The sequence below is a fragment of the Pisolithus orientalis genome (genome assembly GCF_024613125.1).
Source record: "Pisolithus orientalis strain OTSU chromosome Unknown F5J12scaffold_21, whole genome shotgun sequence".
Classification (NCBI taxonomy): Eukaryota; Fungi; Basidiomycota; class Agaricomycetes; order Boletales; family Pisolithaceae; genus Pisolithus; species Pisolithus orientalis.
In genome coordinates, this window is record NW_026260802.1 from 574,307 (window position 1) to 595,758 (window position 21,452).

General features: G+C 49.3%; 9 protein-coding genes across 9 annotated transcripts; 2 read left to right on the forward strand and 7 right to left on the reverse strand.

The window, feature by feature from the left end:
- Window positions 1-246: 246 nt before the first annotated feature.
- Window positions 247-3,840, reverse strand: F5J12DRAFT_783919 (uncharacterized protein; the record flags this gene model as incomplete). The annotated part of the gene is made up of 13 exons (XM_051742945.1): window positions 247-596; window positions 684-753; window positions 811-1,013; window positions 1,247-1,300; window positions 1,339-1,484; window positions 1,649-1,715; window positions 2,214-2,475; window positions 2,618-2,830; window positions 2,876-3,080; window positions 3,125-3,141; window positions 3,199-3,200; window positions 3,261-3,303; window positions 3,628-3,840. 13 exons carry the CDS (start codon window positions 3,838-3,840, stop codon window positions 247-249), a joined length of 1,845 nt encoding a protein of 614 aa, XP_051598665.1.
- A 2,075-nt stretch (window positions 3,841-5,915) lies between these two features.
- Window positions 5,916-7,010, reverse strand: F5J12DRAFT_783921 (uncharacterized protein; the record flags this gene model as incomplete). The annotated part of the gene is given in 6 exon segments (XM_051742946.1): window positions 5,916-6,041; window positions 6,061-6,182; window positions 6,260-6,277; window positions 6,369-6,382; window positions 6,404-6,654; window positions 6,825-7,010. The coding sequence occupies 6 exon segments, from the start codon at window positions 7,008-7,010 to the stop codon at window positions 5,916-5,918; spliced, it is 717 nt and encodes a 238-aa protein (XP_051598666.1).
- F5J12DRAFT_841200 (uncharacterized protein) lies at window positions 6,935-8,293 on the reverse strand. Its single transcript, XM_051746123.1, has 2 exons — window positions 7,028-8,293; window positions 6,935-6,975 (listed from the first exon to the last, which is right to left on the reverse strand). The coding sequence occupies exon 1, from the start codon at window positions 7,876-7,878 to the stop codon at window positions 7,318-7,320; it is 561 nt and encodes a 186-aa protein (XP_051598667.1). The 5' UTR covers window positions 7,879-8,293; the 3' UTR covers window positions 6,935-6,975; window positions 7,028-7,317.
- Window positions 8,294-9,126: 833 nt separating this feature from the next.
- F5J12DRAFT_841209 (uncharacterized protein) lies at window positions 9,127-10,265 on the reverse strand. Its single transcript, XM_051746124.1, has 7 exons — window positions 10,172-10,265; window positions 10,070-10,125; window positions 9,933-10,017; window positions 9,810-9,873; window positions 9,513-9,752; window positions 9,363-9,460; window positions 9,127-9,310 (listed from the first exon to the last, which is right to left on the reverse strand). Exons 1-7 carry the CDS (start codon window positions 10,213-10,215, stop codon window positions 9,184-9,186), a joined length of 714 nt encoding a protein of 237 aa, XP_051598668.1. The 5' UTR covers window positions 10,216-10,265; the 3' UTR covers window positions 9,127-9,183.
- Window positions 10,266-10,332: 67 nt separating this feature from the next.
- F5J12DRAFT_906325 (Fcf1-domain-containing protein) lies at window positions 10,333-11,328 on the forward strand (the record flags this gene model as incomplete). The annotated part of the gene is made up of 6 exons (XM_051748779.1): window positions 10,333-10,420; window positions 10,469-10,558; window positions 10,613-10,756; window positions 10,806-10,960; window positions 11,013-11,152; window positions 11,175-11,328. 6 exons carry the CDS (start codon window positions 10,333-10,335, stop codon window positions 11,326-11,328), a joined length of 771 nt encoding a protein of 256 aa, XP_051598669.1.
- A 2,933-nt stretch (window positions 11,329-14,261) lies between these two features.
- On the reverse strand, window positions 14,262-16,855 carry F5J12DRAFT_841232 (uncharacterized protein). The gene is made up of 5 exons (XM_051746125.1): window positions 16,579-16,855; window positions 16,381-16,523; window positions 15,983-16,241; window positions 15,641-15,905; window positions 14,262-15,582 (listed from the first exon to the last, which is right to left on the reverse strand). The coding sequence occupies exons 2-5, from the start codon at window positions 16,402-16,404 to the stop codon at window positions 14,682-14,684; spliced, it is 1,449 nt and encodes a 482-aa protein (XP_051598670.1). The 5' UTR covers window positions 16,405-16,523; window positions 16,579-16,855; the 3' UTR covers window positions 14,262-14,681.
- A 457-nt stretch (window positions 16,856-17,312) lies between these two features.
- Window positions 17,313-18,249, reverse strand: F5J12DRAFT_216876 (uncharacterized protein). Its single transcript, XM_051738456.1, has 5 exons — window positions 18,164-18,249; window positions 17,985-18,106; window positions 17,891-17,942; window positions 17,484-17,841; window positions 17,313-17,431 (listed from the first exon to the last, which is right to left on the reverse strand). Exons 1-4 carry the CDS (start codon window positions 18,167-18,169, stop codon window positions 17,557-17,559), a joined length of 465 nt encoding a protein of 154 aa, XP_051598671.1. The 5' UTR covers window positions 18,170-18,249; the 3' UTR covers window positions 17,313-17,431; window positions 17,484-17,556.
- Window positions 18,250-18,383: 134 nt separating this feature from the next.
- Window positions 18,384-18,814, reverse strand: F5J12DRAFT_894231 (uncharacterized protein; the record flags this gene model as incomplete). Its single annotated transcript, XM_051747723.1, has 2 exons — window positions 18,384-18,648; window positions 18,675-18,814. 2 exons carry the CDS (start codon window positions 18,812-18,814, stop codon window positions 18,384-18,386), a joined length of 405 nt encoding a protein of 134 aa, XP_051598672.1.
- A 1,018-nt stretch (window positions 18,815-19,832) lies between these two features.
- F5J12DRAFT_783926 (uncharacterized protein) lies at window positions 19,833-21,210 on the forward strand (the record flags this gene model as incomplete). The annotated part of the gene is made up of 5 exons (XM_051742947.1): window positions 19,833-20,175; window positions 20,197-20,294; window positions 20,361-20,774; window positions 20,865-21,022; window positions 21,066-21,210. 5 exons carry the CDS (start codon window positions 19,833-19,835, stop codon window positions 21,208-21,210), a joined length of 1,158 nt encoding a protein of 385 aa, XP_051598673.1.
- Window positions 21,211-21,452: the final 242 nt, after the last annotated feature.

Below are 21,452 nucleotides of genomic sequence, written 5' to 3' on the forward strand. Positions count from 1 at the left end.
TACGCAACCTTCCTGAAGCTCGGTCGTCTAGCCAGACGGAGATATCTATGGACAGAGGCGTATGCCAGTGCGAAGAAGAACTTCATTCACAAGGTTCGTCATCCCGGATAACTTCCAATCAAACACTCTTCTTCCTGAATCTGAGATACGGCTTTGCTATTGGACCTGCGCCGCAAACCTAGATTATTCATCATCGTCCGTGACTCCCGGCCGTCATCATCCCTGAACGTTGGCGATGCTCGTCACTCAGAAGTAGCTAGCTTCTTTGAGAGATAAGGACGCCAGGCATTGCATAGGAACCAACATTAAATTACCCACTCTCACCAGGATAGATACGCTCAGTTCTTCCCAGGGGTAGACACCCATCCAAGATCTAGGCTTGTGACTGACGAAAATACAATGAAGACCACACTGGACCGGAAGGAGCTCGTCCATCCGGCTGCGCGCAATCGTCGCATCAACACGTTGCACTCCGCAAAGTAGCTGTGAAGTAGATGTGGACGGATATGCTACTTGTACACTTAATCTCCGGCCAGAGACACTCTGGGTCGTTGACGTGGTCCCAAATACGACAAGGACCTCCGCATCTACTGATCCTGAGTGAATACTCAGCGAAGGCATTTGATATTTGATTGGTTCGCCCGATTTCTCTGGCTAATAACTCTAATATTAATATTGCCAACCGAAGGTTGCCGGATGTGTGGCGACGACATGAGGGCTCCACACATGCTTGGCACGAGGTGCAACACGACGCTGCAAAGAGTCCAGTGTAGGATGCAAGTTGCATAGATGGGGCAATGTCACTGTTACAGTAATCCTGCCGGCCCCGACGGAACACCGAACATCCGGGTATCGATGACACGCAACGCCAGTATGTCCGCGAGTTGTTCCAGGACCTCCCCAATACAATTGCACGTTTGTGAACACTGACCCGCGTGGACTGAAGGCTATGTGGGGTTGGATATCATGTGCATCTTTTTCCCGTCCCCTCCTTGCATTCACCAAGGCCAGCGCTACCGTGTGCAATGGCACAAGAGTTATGAATCTATGAGATTGCTTGGCCTTCAATGTGTATAGGACATGATATGCATGAACACTGCGGTAAAGCAACATCCTTTTCTCATTTGCTTTATCACCCGTGGACAACGGCTACTGAATTCCAACCAACATGCATGCCGTGAACACGCTCACGGTCGCTTGTTGGCATCAGAAGTTGGCATGAAAGACTCGGGAAAATTCCACACACCGGGCTGACGACCATCCTTGATCCCAACTACGCTACCGGAAACTTTGATCGTCGCTGCACTATGCACCTGCCTCTCGGTTTATCATACATACGTAGTTCCTTTCTCTCCTTGAAACAGATATGGCCAAATCCGTAGAAGGATCCTTCTCCACGCGCCCCTAATTGTCGGATTCTGCCTCCCAGCTTTTCGCGAAGCGCGCCGTTATTTTTGCCGCGCGTCAAGGTTGAAAGGTTGAACCTGACTTGTACTCGTCGAAAATGAAATTGCCACCAAAAAACCGTATACAAAGCTGGAGGTATAAAAAGCATTATGAACTCTTCGCAACCTCCTACGGGCGCTTGAAAAGATGTTTCTCATAAAGACATTCGTTCTCCTTTCCGTTGCTGCATACGTATACGCACAACAGTGCGCAATATGCCCGGATAATATAGATACCCTGCCCCTCTTCTACGACTGCTATGTGGACGACTATACGCATTGCGGGTGAGCACTTTTACTATTTCGCCACACACCCAAGCATTGGTGTCTGACATGTAGCTTTACCACTCAGTTACAACGATGTTGCTGGTATCATAACAAGTGGCCCTGTATGCAGTTATGACGTGCGCAGTTTATCTCTTGTGCACGACAATATCTAACTCAACGAGTTGCGGCAGAATTTTGATGGTTTACTCATCACCGAGTTTAGTATTGGTGACTGCCCAAGTAGCGTAGAGACAACCTCAGGTTGCACTCCGTGTATTATTCATTAGTCTTGCACTACTAAGGCCGTGTGCTATTCAGTGTTTGCCGCCCTCGTCAACCGTATCATCTCGGATGGGTTTTTTCAGGTACGACAAGTACCTGCTCAACAGTATTTCCAGTGGACCACAATGCAAAAACTCGATATATACAGTTTGCTTTGAAATGGACCGTTAAGCCTTGCAGGACACGTCACCTGCAATGTACTATCCCTGTTGTACACACTTAAACAGTCATCTCCGTGCCTCTCTATCTCAGCATCGACCGGTGACATAAAGGTTGCTAATTCGTGAATGATGGATGATTGATTATTTGGGCGAGCTTCGCCGCAATGCGACTCCCGCCGAGGAGTAGTACCTGAGGCTGCCTGAACTGGGTGCACTGTTGGTAATTTGATTACTGCTTGTACTTGGTCCCCAAATCCATCGGCATCGGCTCCGGTGCCAGAAGTCGGTCGCTTTCCAAGCATCAAACCCGAGACGAAGGACTAGGAGAATTCGTACATATCAGGCTGGTGACCTGTCCTCCGAGGATCCAACTGTATGTAGTACCTCGCTGCTCCATTATGCAACCGTCTCTTGGTTTGTCATAATTCCTTCTTTCTTTGGAGGGTTCTTCTCCACACTTACATACATATGACTTCCATTGGAGGCGCTTGTGCTTCCGCGTCGAAAACACGCCTCCCCTCGCGTCAGTTCGTTTTCGTTTACCCAACGCCAGATAGTTGGGGGTAACAGGGTCGTGCGATGGAGATCACGTATTGGTGTAGGGCGCCGTAGGAAACCCGGGCGGATCGCATCCGACGTTCTTCGTGTTTCTAGGTCGGTGTGCCCAGATATAGTCTACCAACGTCATCGCCGGCAATTGATGTTGCTGAAAACCGGTACCCCCAAAATTGATCGAGGAACAAGGTTTGGGATGATAGGATGAAGCATGATTGCGACATTACCATCGGCTCCTGAGGAATTGGTCATGCCCTGGTGTCGGTGACAGATTCTTGTCCTACCCCTCCGGCTATAATCGTCCATCCTACTGATCCACGTTATGCATCCATTCTCAAAACTGTTCACCATGCAACGACGAGATGTGAGTCTGATTAATTTCACAATTAAACTAGATATCATGCACACACGCACGCTATGGCATCCTTTATCTAACCCACAGCAGTCTTAATGTGTAAGAGAAAGCCCACACGTCGTTGCTAGCTTACACCTGCAAATACATTTGCAAGAATATGGCTCAGAGACGCGGCCACAGAGAGCGTGCACTCACGTCCATTGTATGAATTGACCGCTGAGATCGTCGGATCGTAGATCTTGAAATTGTCCCAGGTACTTACATGAATACTGATATGCAGCCCACGAGACGTGTTTTGCGATAAATTACCTCAACAGAATCCAGTCGCGCAACGAAGCGATATGGGCGACTATACTCGGGCCTTCCAAACGCCATCATCGACCGTCGCCTCAAGAGCATCGATCCCGGGTACAGAATGGTTTCTATTGCTATGCACCGGTCCCGGATACAACTCTCCGGGACACGTACACGCCCACAACCGTCGATCAGGAAGAAAAAGCCCGTTCAACGGGCTCATAAACGCACTACTCACAGATTAGGACGCCCAGAAACGAAAACTTACTAAGATACCACCGTGGTCGGGTTCTCCGTTCTTCATGGCGGCAAGAGGTGTCTGCACACCAGGCAATGTCTGGTTTAGGATATTTTTCTTGTTCAGTCTTTGGTCGCCTCTGGAGCGCATATACATGTCCTGCATTTGCATTGCCTTGGTGGTTCCGCTTTCTTTTGCTGTCGAGTTTTGGTGGACGTCCTGACGCAAGGCCAGCGTTGGCATGTGATTGACTTTTTGGGGCACGTGATACGCGTCGTGTCGCGTCACCTGTTTGCTTCTGCTTGCGATTATTTGTTCTGTCTACGACATCTCACGTCGTGCAGATGCAGTCGCCGCATCTCTCCACTGTACCCATACCACGCTGGTATCGTGTTTATCATTCCATCATATATGCAGTCGAGTCACTGGAATTTCTGTAAACATGCCGTTTACGATCGGCATGACGTGGCCTCCATCTATGAGCTCACAACGCCAGACGTTGGAAACCAACGTATGTCGCTGGGAGCTCCTGCAATGGAAAACGGCTACTATGGTGCATGCAACAAGTTGCTGTCGTATTGCTTCGGCACAGACTCCACAGAATTCATTGTCCCTCGCCACAGGCACCAACACGGGAGAACGCTCGCCACGACGCCGTCAACTTCATCGTACGAGACACCCTGAAAGTTCTGGCCGAAATCGAAGATGGTACCCGGGAAAACTGCGGGGAACCGCGCCTCAAAGCTGACGCAGAAATACGTCAATGGTACGGAGCTAAGGATATGCTTTGTAACTGCCCTCTCCCTCGCTTGTGGGAATTGGGTTTAGCAAGCACCCACGTCAGAATCTAGGGCGACAATATCATGATTTCCATCGGGGGGATTATCCAGTGCTCGTTGGTATCGGTCGCGATCTTTCTCGTAATGCTGCTTAATTTGCGCTAAACGAACCACGATCGTACCTACGACGAGTGAGGTTCCAGAATTGCAAGCGGGAAAACGAGATAGAATAGGCACCTTTACTTTTCGGTCATCCATGAGGCAACGCTGACGCTGGTCCCTCATAACCCGAATAGTGAAGATCGTTGCATTGGTTAATTTCCGCCGAACAAAAGGCTAATTGCATCCAATCTACTTTCAAAACCTCGCTCATGCTCTTGAGAACGCTCATTTTTGGCGAGTTTGTGGCCTTGTCGCGAAGTTGCCCAACCTGCGAAAGATGTCTATCAATTATGCAGACCTGGGGATGGGTGCATATTCGATGGAGCCATCTGAGAACGTTGGGTAGCATGCCAGCGTCAACCTGCCACCTTTCGTAGGTCACAACATCTCGGGCATCCGAACCGAGTTCTGTCAATGACTCTTCCAGCAGTCGGTCACATACTTAAAACCGTCGTCAGTCTCCTGTGCTCCAGGCGGAAGGACGGAACTACGCCACGCTCAACTGGTCAGATCTATGCCAACAAGGTACCTCACTGCTGCGGAGCAGTCAACTCATCACTGATCACGAATTTTAGGGTTCCCGTAGAGCCGTGGCTGGGATAGGCACAAAAGTCCTGACAGTCCTTGAAGCCATGTCTGAGAAAGAGTTGTCATGCTTACGTCGAGCCAGTGGCATCGTCGACGCGAGGGAATCCACAAAGAAGGGGGTAAGATATATCCACACGCGACGGGGTAACGGGACATCGAAAGGCGGAAAAGGTCGGAGACCTGTGCCTCAGCAGGGGTTCCCAAGACGGCAAAGGATGACAGCCTTGGGACCAACGAAACCATCTCCCTAACAGCAGGAGTCAATTTGCTGCATACGCCACCGAGACGTAAGTGTATATACTCCGACTTGCCAGCCCAAATCATCTGAACTTCATCCGCGGTCATTCCGCACTATTCGCACATCGGCGACGGACTCCTTAGCCTTTCCAAGTTTACTGTACGCTAGACCTTGAACAGTAGGCATTTCGGGAGTGCACGTGCAGCCACCTTTACAGGTCGTGATACACACATCGAGCCGATTAAAGTACGTGTACCAATCGAGACTAGCCATTTTGCCTTCCGATTGTTCCGTAGCATGGTAGCACGGCGTTTCTCCCGTTCTTCCTTTGCGGTCACGGAGATCTTGACTTTGACTTTGAGAGACGGGATGTGTGCCGCCAACTCATCGGTTCATTGCTGAGCCAGAAATGGCGGGGTGATGATGGAAGTTGTCTACGGAACACTGGAACAGCATTTCTCGGCCCAACCCCAGCTCCTGAGAAACGCACCTTGATTTCTTTGACATAGAGTTCCGCTTCTAGGTCCCGGCGTTTCTGAGTGGGGTTTCTCTCAGGCGGTGAGTTCAGCGACGTCAATGTAATGCACGAAGATCGAGTCAAGGGGTTTGACATCGTGAACGATGTTCCATGCACTGAGTTCCTCAGCAAGGATCTTCTCCAAGGGCATAATGCAATTCTAGTGGATCTGGGCTGACCATGTATGACAGCCTGTTGAAGAAGAGCCCCTTCCTGCCAACCGCAATCTTCTCCCAAAGTAGCAGAGCGTCATCGGAAAAAGATTGGGATGAACGAGGTACGACTTTCCCATTTGCGTTATCTCATTCCCTTCGCAGTTCAACACCCAAGCCACCAACGAAAGAAGAGTTAGATTGGGTGTGTTGAGCTGCAACTCACTGTCTGCTTCTGGCGTCACTTGAGGTGCATCGCGGAAGCGTGGTCTTCCACATCGTCACTCGCGCCTAGAAAGCTTAGAGGAATAATGATATCTCGACCGGGCACATACCGGGAGGGACATCGCTGCACAACACAATCATTCACCTATGTAAGCCCTGGGCGTGAACGCTCGGTACAGCAAGCGAGAGGAAGAGAGAGATTGACTTGTAGTCGAAGCGGCATGTTCTAAGGCGGCCCTGGGGAAGAACGTGCATTTCAAGGTTGGTGTTGACTCCGGCACGTCCCATAATTTGTGCAACATGGCGTCTGAGAACGAAGTCTTCAAGGACGTTCGAATGTTGAATGCCATAGTTGTGAAACTCTTCTTCGGCATAGAGACCATCCAGCCACTCTACCTTGGGGGAGAGGAATATATATATGTTATATGCTGAGAGTGCACGGCATGCAGCGCCTCGGAGACTGTGGGAGTTGTGTGAAGACTGTCCTTGTTCATTTCGCAGAGTGCAATCACCGACAAATTCTACATCTTTCGTATGTAGGAAGACAACCCAAACCAAGCACTCACTGGGGACCCGCCGGGCGGGGGCGCGACAATTTTAAGCCTAGTCTCGTTCTTGCCGTGCAATGTCATCCGCCTGGCACTTCCAGCAATTTTCGCCGGAAAGCTCTCGCTCTCTGGTAATACGATAGGATTGCTGTATAAGTTGACGGAGGAGCTATGTATCACGTTTAACGGAGACCTCACGAACATTATCACGAGAAACGTACCCCTGGATCAGGCCCAAAATCGCTGAGCTCTATCTCTAAGACACAATATTCGCTCAGTGAATGGGTAGCAGGAACGTGATTTTTGTAATCTGGTGCTGGCGCTAATTGCACATGCAACACGGTCTGCCCTCTACGATTCCGCTTTTATAGCCATGACACAAGGTTACATGTGTCACCTCCGGTACGTGACCAATGAAGTGTTAAGCATTCAAACGAGCTCCACCTGTCCGCGGGAGATGGTTCTTCTGAGCTATGCTGCTCAATGAATGCTGGTAGATCCTCCAAGTATATCACCAGGTGGCGCACCCCAGGAAATGCGTCCACAATAACATGTCCGATAATCGCAAGTCCTGTTTTGCCAGCCGGTAAGTGTATATCGAGTTTGGTGACAGTGAAGAACTTGTTTTTAAGTTGAGCAAATACAGCGTGGACTGGATCTTCTGCATTAGAATTATGCAAGTAACAGAAATGTCGAAGCTGAGGGGCGACAATGTGATTAGTAACTGTGTGGGCTGGACAGTGGCAAGCGAGAGCGACACCAAGTGTGGGAAGTGAAGAGTCGCTGGGGTGGGGGTCCATCCACGTTCGTTGCCATGAAGCAGGAGGACAGTCAACTTCTCTGATGGGAGAGTCAGAGAGATATGTCGAAAGCCAAAAATCTCGAAGGTCATATCCAAAATTCTGAGGTCCGGTGGGAACAAAAGGGCGCCAGCCCGGAAAGGACAAAAGTTGTTGAGCTTTAAGAAATTCAGAGAGAGCATACTGTCGGGTCCAAAGCTAAAGGAATATGGATGGTTGAACTGGTCATCGGCGACGACGTATGCAAGAGATGGGAATATAGCGCTCCTCATCCGCGCGAAAATAGGTCTGTAAACTCTTTGTGACCGCCGATCATACCGGACCGGACGCCTCGGTCACATGCATAGGTCTCCTTTGGCTCTCGGTAGGTTGGGGTTTTCCACTCCTTACACTATGCATCATCGCTACGCCATCTGTCCGAGCAACGCATGACGATATTGAGAAGCAGGGGTAAATTACTAAGTCCCGCAGGGGGTTGCCAGAGTTTGATTTGGATGTCGGCGAGAAGACGTCCGCTCCTCTGTATATGCGCTTCAACAAGCGACGGTGCCCATTATGGGGTTACAAGGATGGTCGTCCAGAACAAGGGATTGTCGAAGATGGTGTCTCTCCAGCGTCGGGATACGCATGCTAATTCCTGCTTCCTGCGACGATGTTCGTCGCATCGATCGGCATCGGATATATTTGTACCAGAGTCCTATCGACAGTTCCACTGGTCGCCTCATCTGTCTGCACATCCAAGAATCGATCAACGAGCTCATCTGTCATTTCAGGATTGGCCACGGCATTCTCGATAGCGGAACTACGGCATTCTTGGTGGCCGGATTGGTCCGCGGTGCGTTAAAAGATGGAAACGACAACCTTGAACGAGACACGTGCACACGCGGAACGGAGACGGAGTAGAGGTGTTGGATATTGGTCGATGTGGTAAACCCCCAAACGACGAGCAGCGTGGATTTTGGAAAGTTAAGGGAAGTCATGCTTTGTATGTAATCCCAGTCTATTCTGCCTACAGAAATAAGACAATGGCTACCTATATCCTCGAGTAATCGCATCATGAAGCCTTTCTTTTCTTCTCACTACTAGCCAGTAAGCTATCGCCAGCCTTTCGTTTGCTTCCTCTAGCCTTTGTGCTATGCAAAAATTCCGCAGAGACCTCCCACGTCATATGACATTTTGTATGGGAACTTCTATATCGCGCTTGTTCCTGGAGAGATTGTGTAAGATATCGATCGTTCGGAGGGTCAATATTAGTCTGAAGTGTCAGCTGGAGCCCTTTGTATTTAGATAAGAAAGGAAAATCATTGGCACTGATTCCAGCGGAGTCTTGGCTGCCTTGAGGAAGAACGTACATTTCGAGGTTGGTGTCGGCTATGACACATCCCGTATGAACACGTCATTCGAACGCTAGATACCGCAGCGGTGAGGAATGGAGACCATCCAGCCGTTCTGCCCTAGGGAAGAAGAACAGCCAATAAGGTTCCTCCCTCGGTGGCAACGCGTCGCGCCGCAACTTCGATTGCAAGGTGTCTACGAAATGTTCGCACAACACGAGATGGTACAATGCTGCCCCCACGTCATCGTCGTTTTCCACCTTTCCCGACTTTCCTCTGTTGTATCGTCGTTCCGCTGTTGTTAGGTTGCACTTTGGCGCCTGACGTTGAGGCTTTCGTCTTATCTTCAACAGCCAATAAGGCAGATAGTCTGCGTTCCAGCTGGTTAATACGTTTAAAGGCCTATCAAAACAGTGACGTACCCAGACTTGAGGTCCCCACCTTGCACCGAGTTTTGTATACTCGCTACCATTTCCCGCCTATTCTTGATTTCCTCAAGGCTTTGAGGATCCAGATTTTTCTACGAGAGTGTCGCATGAGTCCAGACAGGCGGAACGCGAACGAAATGTTACCATTATATAAGGCATGGCCAACATCATGCCCGCAGTGAACAACATGAGCATCATCATAGGGTTCCGGAACATGCCCAGCAAACTGAACGACTCGTGTGGTTTGAAGTAGCTGTTCTTGCTACGGGGACTCAAAATAATGGGGTACGGCAAGATCACCGCTGAGGGGGATAACAGTGGTGTTCCAAAGACATAAGACTTGACTTCTGGTATAGAGGATGCGTCCGATACGTCGACACGAAACTGCAGAAACAAAGGTATCAGGGTCATTCTCGCATCGATAAATTGGAAGTAGTATACCTGTTCGAAAGTATAATCATGAGAAAGTACGGATAGAACGTATACCCCTGGGTTAACGTCCGGTCTTAGGTCATTCAAAAATCAGTGCAACAGTCGGTCTGTAATCAGGCAAGGGAGACGGACATAGAGAAGTTACCACTTCGCGTCACCCCAGCCGAATATCGACCGGCATCCAGCAGAATTTTGGCTGCACCAAGCTCTTCATAGCCTTATTCTTACAATATGAAGCCATGTCACTAGGGAGGATGCAGTTCACTCACTTGGACACACGTCGTTCCACTGCACGAATCCTAGCAGGTCGGTAGCAAATGTAATACTAGAAAATTCAGCGCTCGCATAACCTATTCCAACTGAGAACCTACTGCACGAGTCCCAAAAGAAGGATAAGGAGTGACGAGGACCTCATTGTTGGATCAGGACGTGCTTATTCGGCGCCTGGTAATTGGGAGAAGCGGTGGACAAACACGACCAAATATGATATCTTCGTGTTCGTCCAGTGTAGGTAACACTTCAGATATTCAAAATGCGGCAGAAGCGGGCCAAGGCGTATCGGAAGCTCATGTCACTTTATTGCATATCTTTCGGATTCCGGGAGCCATATCAGATTCTAGGTGTGTTCAGCAAGCGTTTTCCTTGTTCAAGCTTACCCCCGTCCCTAGTTGACTCTGAGATATGTAGGATCGCCACAGAGTCAAGGATCGACCTGTCAAAACAATTGAGTACTGTGCTGCAAGGAGTGACGAAACCCAGTACGGCCCCGTCACGTACCCAAGAAGCACTGCCAAGCTGACCTTTCGACGTAGTGATCACGCAATGCTGTATACACGAACTTTATCTCCGGGGGAAGTCTCAGCAATCGGCCGTAGACCTTGCAAAACTTTTTGAACGTCGAAAGTGTAACCACAGGGAAGCCATCCCTGGGGATGATTGCTTGGCAAGTGTAGTTGGTCGGACACCATCTTCTGAGCATGCCCTTCTTTCTAACAATCTTCGTAGGGGATAGCAATAAACATCGCTATGTGGTAGCCACGCAGTCGCAGCCCCTTCGCGCCAAACTTCGTCTTATACCTGGCGTTCCGATTATTCACATTAACCGGTCTGTGATGATCCTCGAACCACCTAGCGAAGAAACCCTCAGGGTAAAACAACAAGTGAGTGCTAATTCGCATAAAGACGCTCGTAGATTATCAATTCTCTCTCCAGAAAGAACAAGAAGCTCTCGGCCCAGCGGCTGCCGAATTGGTAAAATTACCTCAGCAGCCAAGCAATCCTCCACGCAAGAAAAAGGGACCCAAGGGACCAAATCCTCTTAGTATGAAGAAGAAGGTGGCGCAGGCCAGCCAGTGTGAGGATACCTCGGCAAAGCGATAGCACTGCCCCTCCATCTGCAAGTGACCTTTCCATTGGGGAAAAGAGAAAGCGGGAAGAAAATGACGAACAGTTAACTGCTACGCGCAAGAGGAAGAGACGTAGAAAGCACGGTGGTGGACCAACTTCGTCTGTTGTCACAACCGCCTAGCTGGAATTTCGCCGGCCCTCTCCAGTAGGTATCAGTCCCGGTGCACTGCTAAGCCGTGATCATTTTTGATGGGTCATGCCACTACGTATGTCAAATCAAACTGCGCCCGGTTCTCTACTGAATAAACATACTGCGATGGGAACTAGAAGTGAATATTAGTATGACGAGTGCGAGTGACGGCGTTGTAATCCGACTGGATTCTTGACCTGTTCATGGTGAACACATTCCCCGCATTTATGAGCCAAATATCGTCACATGAAGGTTAGGCACATCCATTTCCAATGGATTCCGTCCGTTTTTCCTGTGTTAGGTGTCGCACATGACAACCCGTGTTAAAATTGCACAGACAGGTCAACGTACCTGTCGAGGGAGGTAGCGACGAGCTGATCATCACATGAACGGAATAGCCAACACACGAACGAGGGGCACGGCAGCACGACGTTTCTCTCGTTCTTCATCGGCGGCGACAATGCAAGTACCTCATCTACATAAACGCACGACATTAAGACTGAGGGCATCCGTCCGCCCTTCGGTCCTGCCGCAATGCATCTTACCTTCTACCTGAAAGACGTCACCCAGACGGTACGTGTGATGACTAGTAGTTGTTGAACCAGTGCTGAGCCGTACTCGCAGCCTACAAACACGTGACTTCTGGACATCACTATCTACTCCAGGACCTAGAACGCTGAGGAAGAATGGTATCGTAACGTCTCCCATGTCGCTACACCCACCTGTCGACAGCTTAGATGAAAGAGGTCTTCCAGAGAGTGACATCCTCAAGCAACGCAGTCATCCGGCCTCGCGAGCCTTCTGAAGTGTCTGGTAGCCGGCATCAACAGTCGGTTGGAATAGGCTCACACAGCGAGCGGAAGAGAACTTGGCTCGCAAACGGATGCTTATGGCTCGGTAGGTCATAACTACCTTGAGGAAGGATATCCATGTTGACGTTGGTGTCGACTCTAGCGCATCCCATATCTTATGTTCATCGTAACAACGGCTACTTATATCCTCGAGTAATTGCATCACGACGCCTTTCGTTTCTTCCCCCGAGTCTGTAAGCCATCACTAGTCTTTCCTTTTTCCTCCTTACCCTCTGAGTTACGCAAAACCTTCACAGAGGCCTCCCACTCCATGACATTTGTACAAGAATCTTCCATACTGTACTTGTTTCTGCAGAATCTGCGTGAGCTGCCGACCGAGAAAGTCCTCGTGGGCTACTGATGTTCTGAAGTGTCGACAGGAAGCTGCTTGGATTCAGATAAGAAGGGAAAGTCTGGCTATTAATTGCAAGCGGCGTAAATGCGAAGGCATGGACTCCTAAACTCGGCTCCGTGAGACTTCTTGCCGGGGAACTTTGCTTCCACAGCAGATTCCTTCAAGCCCGAATTGACCAACGGTAGAGATGAGTTGCAATTGATGGAGTCATGATCGCGAGTGATGTTATCTAGGTCATTCCGGTGGGAACTGCTCCCGACCCGATCCAATATGAAGATCTGAGAAAAACCAGAGTGATCAGTTTTCCAAGGGCAATTCTTAAAGTAAATGGGTATCACTTTACCTACGAGCGGTTGGTTGCTGTCACAGTGACGTAACGTAGCAACCACTCATCCGCACTTGTACATGTCATCAACTCTAGAGACAAGAGGATATTAAAGCTAATAAGGCCTACGGTAACTGGTCGTCACCATTCTCTGGGGACAGAGATATGTTCATTCATAGGTACCCAGTGAGAGAAATTGATAAATGCGTCGGAAGTCACACCTTGCGGTGCCATCATGTATGTGGTATGAAATGTCTCGAAGAATTGCTTGCGATAGTCAGAACGCAAATTCGCAAATCGCAGATCGACTCATTCCACTCTTCGAGCACAGCATCTTTCGAGCTCCCGGAGGCTAACCTAGCAGATACATATTCACAGACGACATCGAAAATAGCCGCAAAGAATATGCGGCACCGATCACCATAATCGACATCATCATCATCACTATCCACCAGTACAGCAGCTGGTGCATCATCCCGAGCTGGAAAGCCAGTTATATCATCAGATAGTCGAAGGTTCATATAAAGAACTAAAATACCCTTCGTGTAAAGCTGAATCGGGTAAACAAAACGTTACATGGAAAGGATGACGAATGACGCACTTCAAACAGCAGGCGTGACTTGCCGGTTCCACAGCTTTGGACGATAGAACTGAATTTGCCATAGTACTTGAGAGGGCCACGCGCAGTTCTATCACAGAATTTTCTGTCACTCCTCGCTAGGTATTCGCCAAAGGCATCCGCAGCCTTCCCGCGATATTGGGAGATGAATGCCTTATGCAATACATTCATCATTTTGACAGACAGACCCTTGGAGGGTTATGACTAGTAAGCCAACGGACATAGAGTAGAAACTGTAAGAACCTCGTAGCATGTCCGCGTACGTAGCCAACGATTTAGGTGCTTGAAGAATTTCTGGAGAACGAGTTAGCGCAGAAAACGAAGGAGATCAAGCTGACCTAGGTTTCGAATATCGCAGTAAGATCGGCGCTCCTAAGCAGCATGAAGCATAGCACCCAGCTCGGGATGCCTCACAAGCACCGCTGCTGCGGTAATTGATTGGTACTTGGGATCCAGAATGCCATGCGAGCACTCTGCGATGAGTTGAAGAAGGGTCACAAAACCGAATGTTCCGAAGGGATTTTCGCCCCAAACCTCCAAAATAGTCTTATTCACTCTTTTGTCCAGCTTCTTGTGAGTGGCACCGTCAAGAGTGTTACGGATGGAGGAAAGAGGCATGACGGTCGATGCTCGTGAACAAGGGAGGGGGTGGAGATCGCTCAGCTCCCGACCAGACTCTACAGGGTTGCGACCCACAAGCTTATCTTGATGGACGGCGGGTCGATAATCATTCCGTCCCAGTGAAGTATAATGCGACCTGCAGGTTGGATCACTGGTAGAACCCCTAACATGTAATCAAGCCCCTGATTACTCGTCACTTGATTCCTGTATCCCATACACAATACAACTCTACCGTGCGATACATACCGTCCAAATAGTAGATGCAACAGGAGGATGCGGAACACTACAGAAAAAAATATAGTATACATATGAAATGAAACACTTGTCAAAAAGAAAAGAAAAGAAAAGCCCCGTTACACCCGTCATGGATAAGTTGTGCACCACATACCAGATGGGTTATGATGATGATATATATGTATGCCAAACATTTGCGGGTATATTGGAATAGTATCCGCATGCCAATGAGGTCTGAATGGGTGATTGATGAGGGGTCCATGGGGTGATGAGGGAGGGGGATCGTGACAGGGATCGTAAAAGGTCGTGAAAGAGAGGGAAAGGGCAGTCGGTGGTGAGCTATATCCTGAGTTCTCGAAACCCGCGAATGTCCAATCGTCCCGTCCCGTTCCGTTGCCATTCCTCATCTTGTATGCTCCCCTCTTCATCATCCCCCATCACGCGCACCACCGTCACAGGTTTACTGTTTCCTCCACTCTTCTTGCTGCACCGCCCCCCAGGAATGACGATCACTCCCGCACCCGTTGCAGATGCCCTCTTCGCCATTAATACCGACCTCGGCTTGGGAAGTCCGAGCGCTTTGCGTTCTCTTCGCGTGATCCGTTTCTCCACGGGTTCTGGAGGGGACGGTGTCGTAGGTCGGGGAGAAGACGCTGGTGAAGATAATGGCGAAGAATTCGACGAACCAGGAGCAGACAGCTCAGGGGTCGACTCTTCCGCCGGGTCCTCCACTTCGATAGCGTCATGGCGTTTGTAGTCGTCCGCTCTTGAGAGTGAGCTCCGCGTGCGTTTTGCAACGACGTCGGAGAGAGACGATCCAGATGATTCATCGAACGATCGCTTGGGCGAACGATGAACTCGAAGTGGCGCAGAGCCTGGAGGCATCAGCTCGGGGCGCACGGCTACAGGAATCGGCGGTGTCGGATCTGCCTCGGCCTGCGTCAAACAATCTGAAGCATCCGGGGACGGCGAACGAGAATTAGGCAGTGGTATCAGTGCAGGGCTAGCCGGCACAGTAACTTCTTTCGCCTTCACCTTCACGCTGCTTCTCTTAACACTTTTCGAAACACTCGCTTTGGACGCCGGCTTCGATGTGACTCGCGAGGTCACTTTTCTCTTGGTAGGGGTCGACAGCGGCGAAGGCGGTGCAACATCTTCAGACAACTCGCATACATGCGGAAGACCCGCATGTGGCCCTCGCAAATTCCGCACCGACGAAAAATGTTCCCAATCGTGATACCTGCATGATCGAAAGAGGAGGCGCTTAGTAGACGCCACCCAGTGCACACGACACCTACGCCACGTAAAGAGTATCCTCTGGTGACTCTTCTTGCACAGCCTCTACGCACGTTTCCCCGCGTTTCTGTTGCCTCCGTAGTCGTCTCTTCTCTCGTGCATCGCTGGCTTCGTCTGCACCCACCAATCCGCGTGCCGACGTATCGGCTTCGTCGACGCCCCCTGCGTTCCATTCGATCACGTAAACCAGTCCCGGCTGGATCACCTTGACATTCCGCCTTGCAAAATGTGCAAAAGCCGATAGTTCGAGATGGCCACCATACGTCCCTACACACACACGGCCCAATATTTGTATATCAAAAACGTGTGGTGGGGGCGGAGAAGGGCGGGAGACACTATCATACCTTGCTGTCTCATACACTCCAAATGTACATTCAACCCTCTCTCATCCTCACAAAACGGCTCGTACCGCTGTCGATGATGTTCAATCCAATCACAGATATCGCGGCGAAGCTGCATATGGTGGGACGGAGAGCCGTACAATTGATCGCTTAACGCGCGAAAAAGGCAGTTGCCATCTCCAAGCGTGGGCGCGGCGTATAACCCCAACGAACGGAGTTGTCCCGTCAGTTGCTGGGTATTCTGTTCAGGATCGGAAGGTGCCTGTGTTTGTGTTCATCCCCGTTAAGTACGTGTTGTGTGGGTGCGGTGTGTGCGTATTGTATGATACGTAGTTGTATATGTGGGAAGGGGAAACGTGAGCCACAACTGAGATGCGATCCAAGTGAACGTGGGTACTGACCCGGCCTTTCGACCTCGTCATCATACGCGTCCTCACTAATAAGTAGTTATAAGATCAATCATCAATACATTCACCGCACCGTGGCAGGCTGACAGCCACCAAGAAAGAGAACATGAAAACAAAACAAAGAAAAAAACAACGCACTTTGTGTAGTACCCGCTTTAGCTGTATGTTTTGCATGTCTCTTGGATGACTTACCCATGGCCGCACTACTTCGTGGAAAAAATAAAACCAAAAAAAAATCCCGTTTAGACGAGTCGGTATACCGTGCAATGAGGATGCGTTCGTGTTGGTTGTTAATAAACCCTTGAACACCGCCTCCCGGGGTCCCAGTTTGGAAGACCCCAGAAAGAGTTGGCACCACCCACACCTGCAGCAGTAAGGAACGATGTGCCGGCTATCACTGTACATACAGCCTCGTGTACGCATCGCGGCTGCATCGTGGGCAGGCGTCCACCGAAGATACATATCGATATCTTATCATCCCTTTTCAAAACTGGCATTGTGCCATGTAGAAATGATAGGGCGTCTACCAGAACAGTAGACGGAATTCCGCATTGTCACGTGTCCGAATTTATTAGTACATACACGGGCCAGAACTGTCGCGTTGATCAATGCCTTGCCATCATCGATCAATCACCCCAGCGTCACCCGTGTGCCGACGCCACTACCTTCGCCTGAAGTATTACTAGCAGGTGATGGGAACAACTTTTTGTTCAACTTCCGACTGCGATTAGACGCAATGGTCTCATCTCTGGGTTATCTCCGTCATTATACCCCACATTCAACTAAATAGGGAAAAACGATACTCACATGCGGCGTAACCTCAACGTGTCCATCTCAGGGCGGGGAACAGACGGACGAGCCGTCTTAAGCAACCCCGAGAAGTCCTCCCGAGTAATTTCATACCGTGTGATTTTTCCGAAATTGTATGAACAAGACAATCGCTTGCAATAGATCTACGACAAGGGAGCTTGGCCGACCTTTTCAGCTTCAACAGTAGTTTTACCCTTGTCCACAACAAGCCCTAATCTGCTGAAGGTGCAAACAACTTTGCACATGTCAACAACTAGGCTCATATCCAAATCGTCTGTCCAACTTACCTGTTCCTGCATCTGAAACTCGTCCGCTCGCGATAGCGTCTTCTGCTCGCCTGATCCACCCAACCAGACCTTCTTAGGGTCGGCGATGCATCGATTGCGGCATGTACGCGAGCGCTTGAAGATTTGTGCTGGAAAACCCCTCCGTCACTTTCGGGATATCGCTAATGCCAATTATAAAATTGCATATTGTACATGTTACAATCGGGCATGTTGCACAACAGACTTGTCCAAGCGACCGGATCGCAGCGGCGCAGCATCGGTGAGACCCGGATGACCAATTGCCCATTGGATTCCTTCGCTTGGACGCAAGGAAATCTCTGACCTTGTTGCCGCAGACACTATCAAATACATCCCGAACCTGTAAACTCACGTGAGAATGTACCAACACCCGATACAAGCAGGCGTACCGACTTCTCGCTCGTACCGATATACTTATTCGGTGACTCGAGACCTTTGATACTGACAGAATTAAGTCGACTTCTTTGCAAACGGCAGATGTACCTTGTCACAAGCTGGATATCCGTACAGGAGAATTTCCGGTATCGGTGCTTGCTTGAACGAAGACGCGTATTCTGTCGGCTATTCCACCGCCTCGCGAAGGATACGTTTCGCTTCTTCGAGTCCTGCAAAGGCGTTGTGGAGAAAACGCACACATATAGGGGTCAAAAAGCAAGATGCACCTGCATCCCCAATATATGCCCACTCGGTGTCCGACCTTGAAAGCGGCACACCTAGGTCGAAACTTGCTGGGGTTTGGTAAAGTCTTCCATCAATGGTGTCACCTGATCGTTAAGTCGACACTGCTAACACTTCATCCCACCGCCGTAGCACTCGCCTCCGATGTACTGCGTCCGCGCAACTCAAATGCTCTGCTTGCAGAGCGCTGTATAGCCTGCCTCATCATTGTACGGTCCCAGTGTATTCCTTGTCTGGGGGCAAAACGTCCTCGAGTAAACGTGGCGGCAATAAACGCAGAACCGTCTCTGGCAGTTTTGATTGCTTTGATTCGCCGTTTGAAGGTACTTCGCGTGTGACTGCCATTCCATGTTGATGTGTCTTGAGAGCTACCCTCACTTTTGTGTCTGTCATGAGTAGTGCAACATCGCTCTTAGTGGAGGGATGGAGAGAGATTGGCAGTTTCAATGAGAGGACGATCTTCAAAACACTGATAGACGTAGTGAGAGCACATACGACGATGTCTCAGTCGTCTGGGATGATGGGTTCAGTTGCGACGGACGAAGCGTAGGGTAAGTCGCGTAACAAGCCGATCTCTGCCTGACAAAGACGACATAGGCGAGTGAGAGTGAGGATGCGTTGCGGATGTTTGACATGTCTACCAATCACCAGGATCGAGGATACTTTTCCGAGTGAATCACTTTGACCTCGACTATCAAGCCGGTTTAAGCCCGTGATTTTGTGACTATTGTGACTATTTGTGACTTCTTGGGAAGGAATCTACTATCTGTACTTTTTTTTTGACCATATACAGCATTTTGAAGAATGAAAAGAGAACAGAACCTATTGAGACAACTAAGTGATGATATAACTAAGCCAAGAAGACTAGAAAATGTCTGAAAATTCAGAGATATTGAGCCATTGGTGTGATGCACACTGTCTGAAAGAAAAATCACAATATCTCTTTGGAACCTCCATCAATTTGAATATATGTGGTATCTACTGAAAGCTATGAATTAGGTGGTTTGAACAAGACCAAAATAAGTGAGAACAGTGCAGCCATGCCTGCAGGACATGGGAAACAATAGTAGATTCCTTCCCAAAAAGTCAAAAATAGCAATGTGTTATTTTCCTGATGCCATATGTTGATCTCCTGATCCACCTTGGGCACTCTCTCACTTGAAACAGTATAGTAGACTCAATGCAGGAAGTGTTTATCTCCTGAAAGCTTTCCAAGACATTGCCATGGATGGAGGGGGGGTACATATGACAATATCCCAGTTGCAGGGTGATTGGTTGAGTTGTGACAGATGAAGGATGTGGTAAGTCATACAATAAACTGATCTTGGCCTGACAAAGAAACAAATTATGTGGATGAGGGTGAGTGAGGACATTGTTGGAGTGAAGTGACCCCTGTCCATACTTGGACTTAGGCATGTGATCATGTCACTTACATAAGCTGTTAGAGCACACCCATACACTAGTAAAATTTACCTAGTCCCTCAGTAGCTTGACAGACTACTGAGGTTCCCTACAGATTCCTCTCTGGGTTTCCCTCTGCAACCCCACAAACTTCTTCAGGTTATGAACCCCACCTAGTGGCAGAACCTAGGAGGAATGGCAGTGAAGAGATACTGAACTAGGGAAGGCTTCATCTACATCCCTGAGCTCAAGATGAACAGATGGAATTGGAAAGAGTATTGTGCAAAGATACTTGAGGTTATGCAAATCCAAAATGTGGAACAAGTATTGGTTGGCATGAAGCCAAAACCAAGGCCAGGTAGCAATGAACTAAAAGAATGGCCAAAGTCTAGTAGAACTGTGGACTCTATTCTGATGTGGAACATGCCTGATTCCATCTTTTCATGCATCAAATACTATGAGACAGCCTGTGAAATGTTCAACTACCTAGCAACTACCTATGGCAACCCAAATCCTATCTCCATCCCTGTAAAATGTGTCAGTGCACCAGCTGAACAGTCAAGCATTGGCAAGGATGAACCAATAGGAACAAATGGTGAGTGCAAAAATGCATGAGAACCAGAAGATGAGACACTTGTACCACATGTGAAGCCTGACAAACTGTCAAGTGAGCCACCTAAGGAGGTGACACTTGAGGGGAACAGTCATGATGAGGTGAGAAGTGGTGACAAAGTAAAAACTGAGGCTACAGTTGAGGTGGCCTGGTGAGTCATGTTGCAGGGTGGAGAGGTTGAATTGAAGACTTTGAAGTCCACCAAAGATGCACTTTGTCAGTGTGCATCTCCAGTCAAGTTCAAAAGGGTGAAATCAGTCAAAGTTGAGGGTGAGATGTCTAGAGAGGTTAGCAAAGAGAGAGCTGCAGAGAGCAGTCTGGGCAAGGAAGCCACAGACAAGGCTGACAGCATGGATATCACAGCCAAGAAGACAATGAACCTTGAAGCTGATGGTGGGGACACAGAGGTCCACCACACATCAAATGGGCCAGAATGCATGCACAAGAGAAAGGTGCATGCAAGTGCCCAAGACACTCCCAATGACTTGCAGACAACTGGCAACATGAAGGACACAGGTGGCAGCACAGATGTGCTGCAGCACCATACAGGTGACCCTGGTCACTGCACACATGAGAGAGGGGTACACACAAGTGCCCAGGACCTGCCAAACAGTCCCCAGACACCAGCCTAACACCTGAGGGAGGGAGTTGGCACTACAGCTGCTAAACAGCATGCAGTGGGGGAGACAAGCTGCAAGGGGTCAGATGGGCATGCTGAACCCAAGGTCATGGCTGAGCAATGCAAATGCAAGGCTATCAAGCCAGTGCCAGACCTAATTCTTCAAATGGAAGCACACACTGCCAAGAATTTACTACAAACACCTACAAAGTACAGTCAATCTAAACCCCCTATGACAAACTATGTACTGGAGTCACCAGCTGAGCAGGGATGAGTACCACTTGAGGGGGAGTGTGGTGGTAATGCAAGCAGCTATGCAAATGGCCAAAACACCAGTGGAAAGGATCCTCAAGATCACACAAACAAGCCAGCTGGTAGCAAGAGCCATCAGCACATGATTCTGAAGATGCTGGAAGTGTCAAGGGTCAGCAGCAGAACAGTTGGGAACAGGAAAGATGCACTGAAAGTGGGAGCACAGTCAGTAAAGGCTGAAAATGACTGGGACAGCAATAGTGGTCACAACACTGGCTCATGCAGGACCAAGGATGCATTGCTACCCATGGCTGCAACTTGGTATGGCTATGGAGACACTCATGACAGGCTGGGAGTGCATGGTAGTACACCAGGAGGCACAGGACTG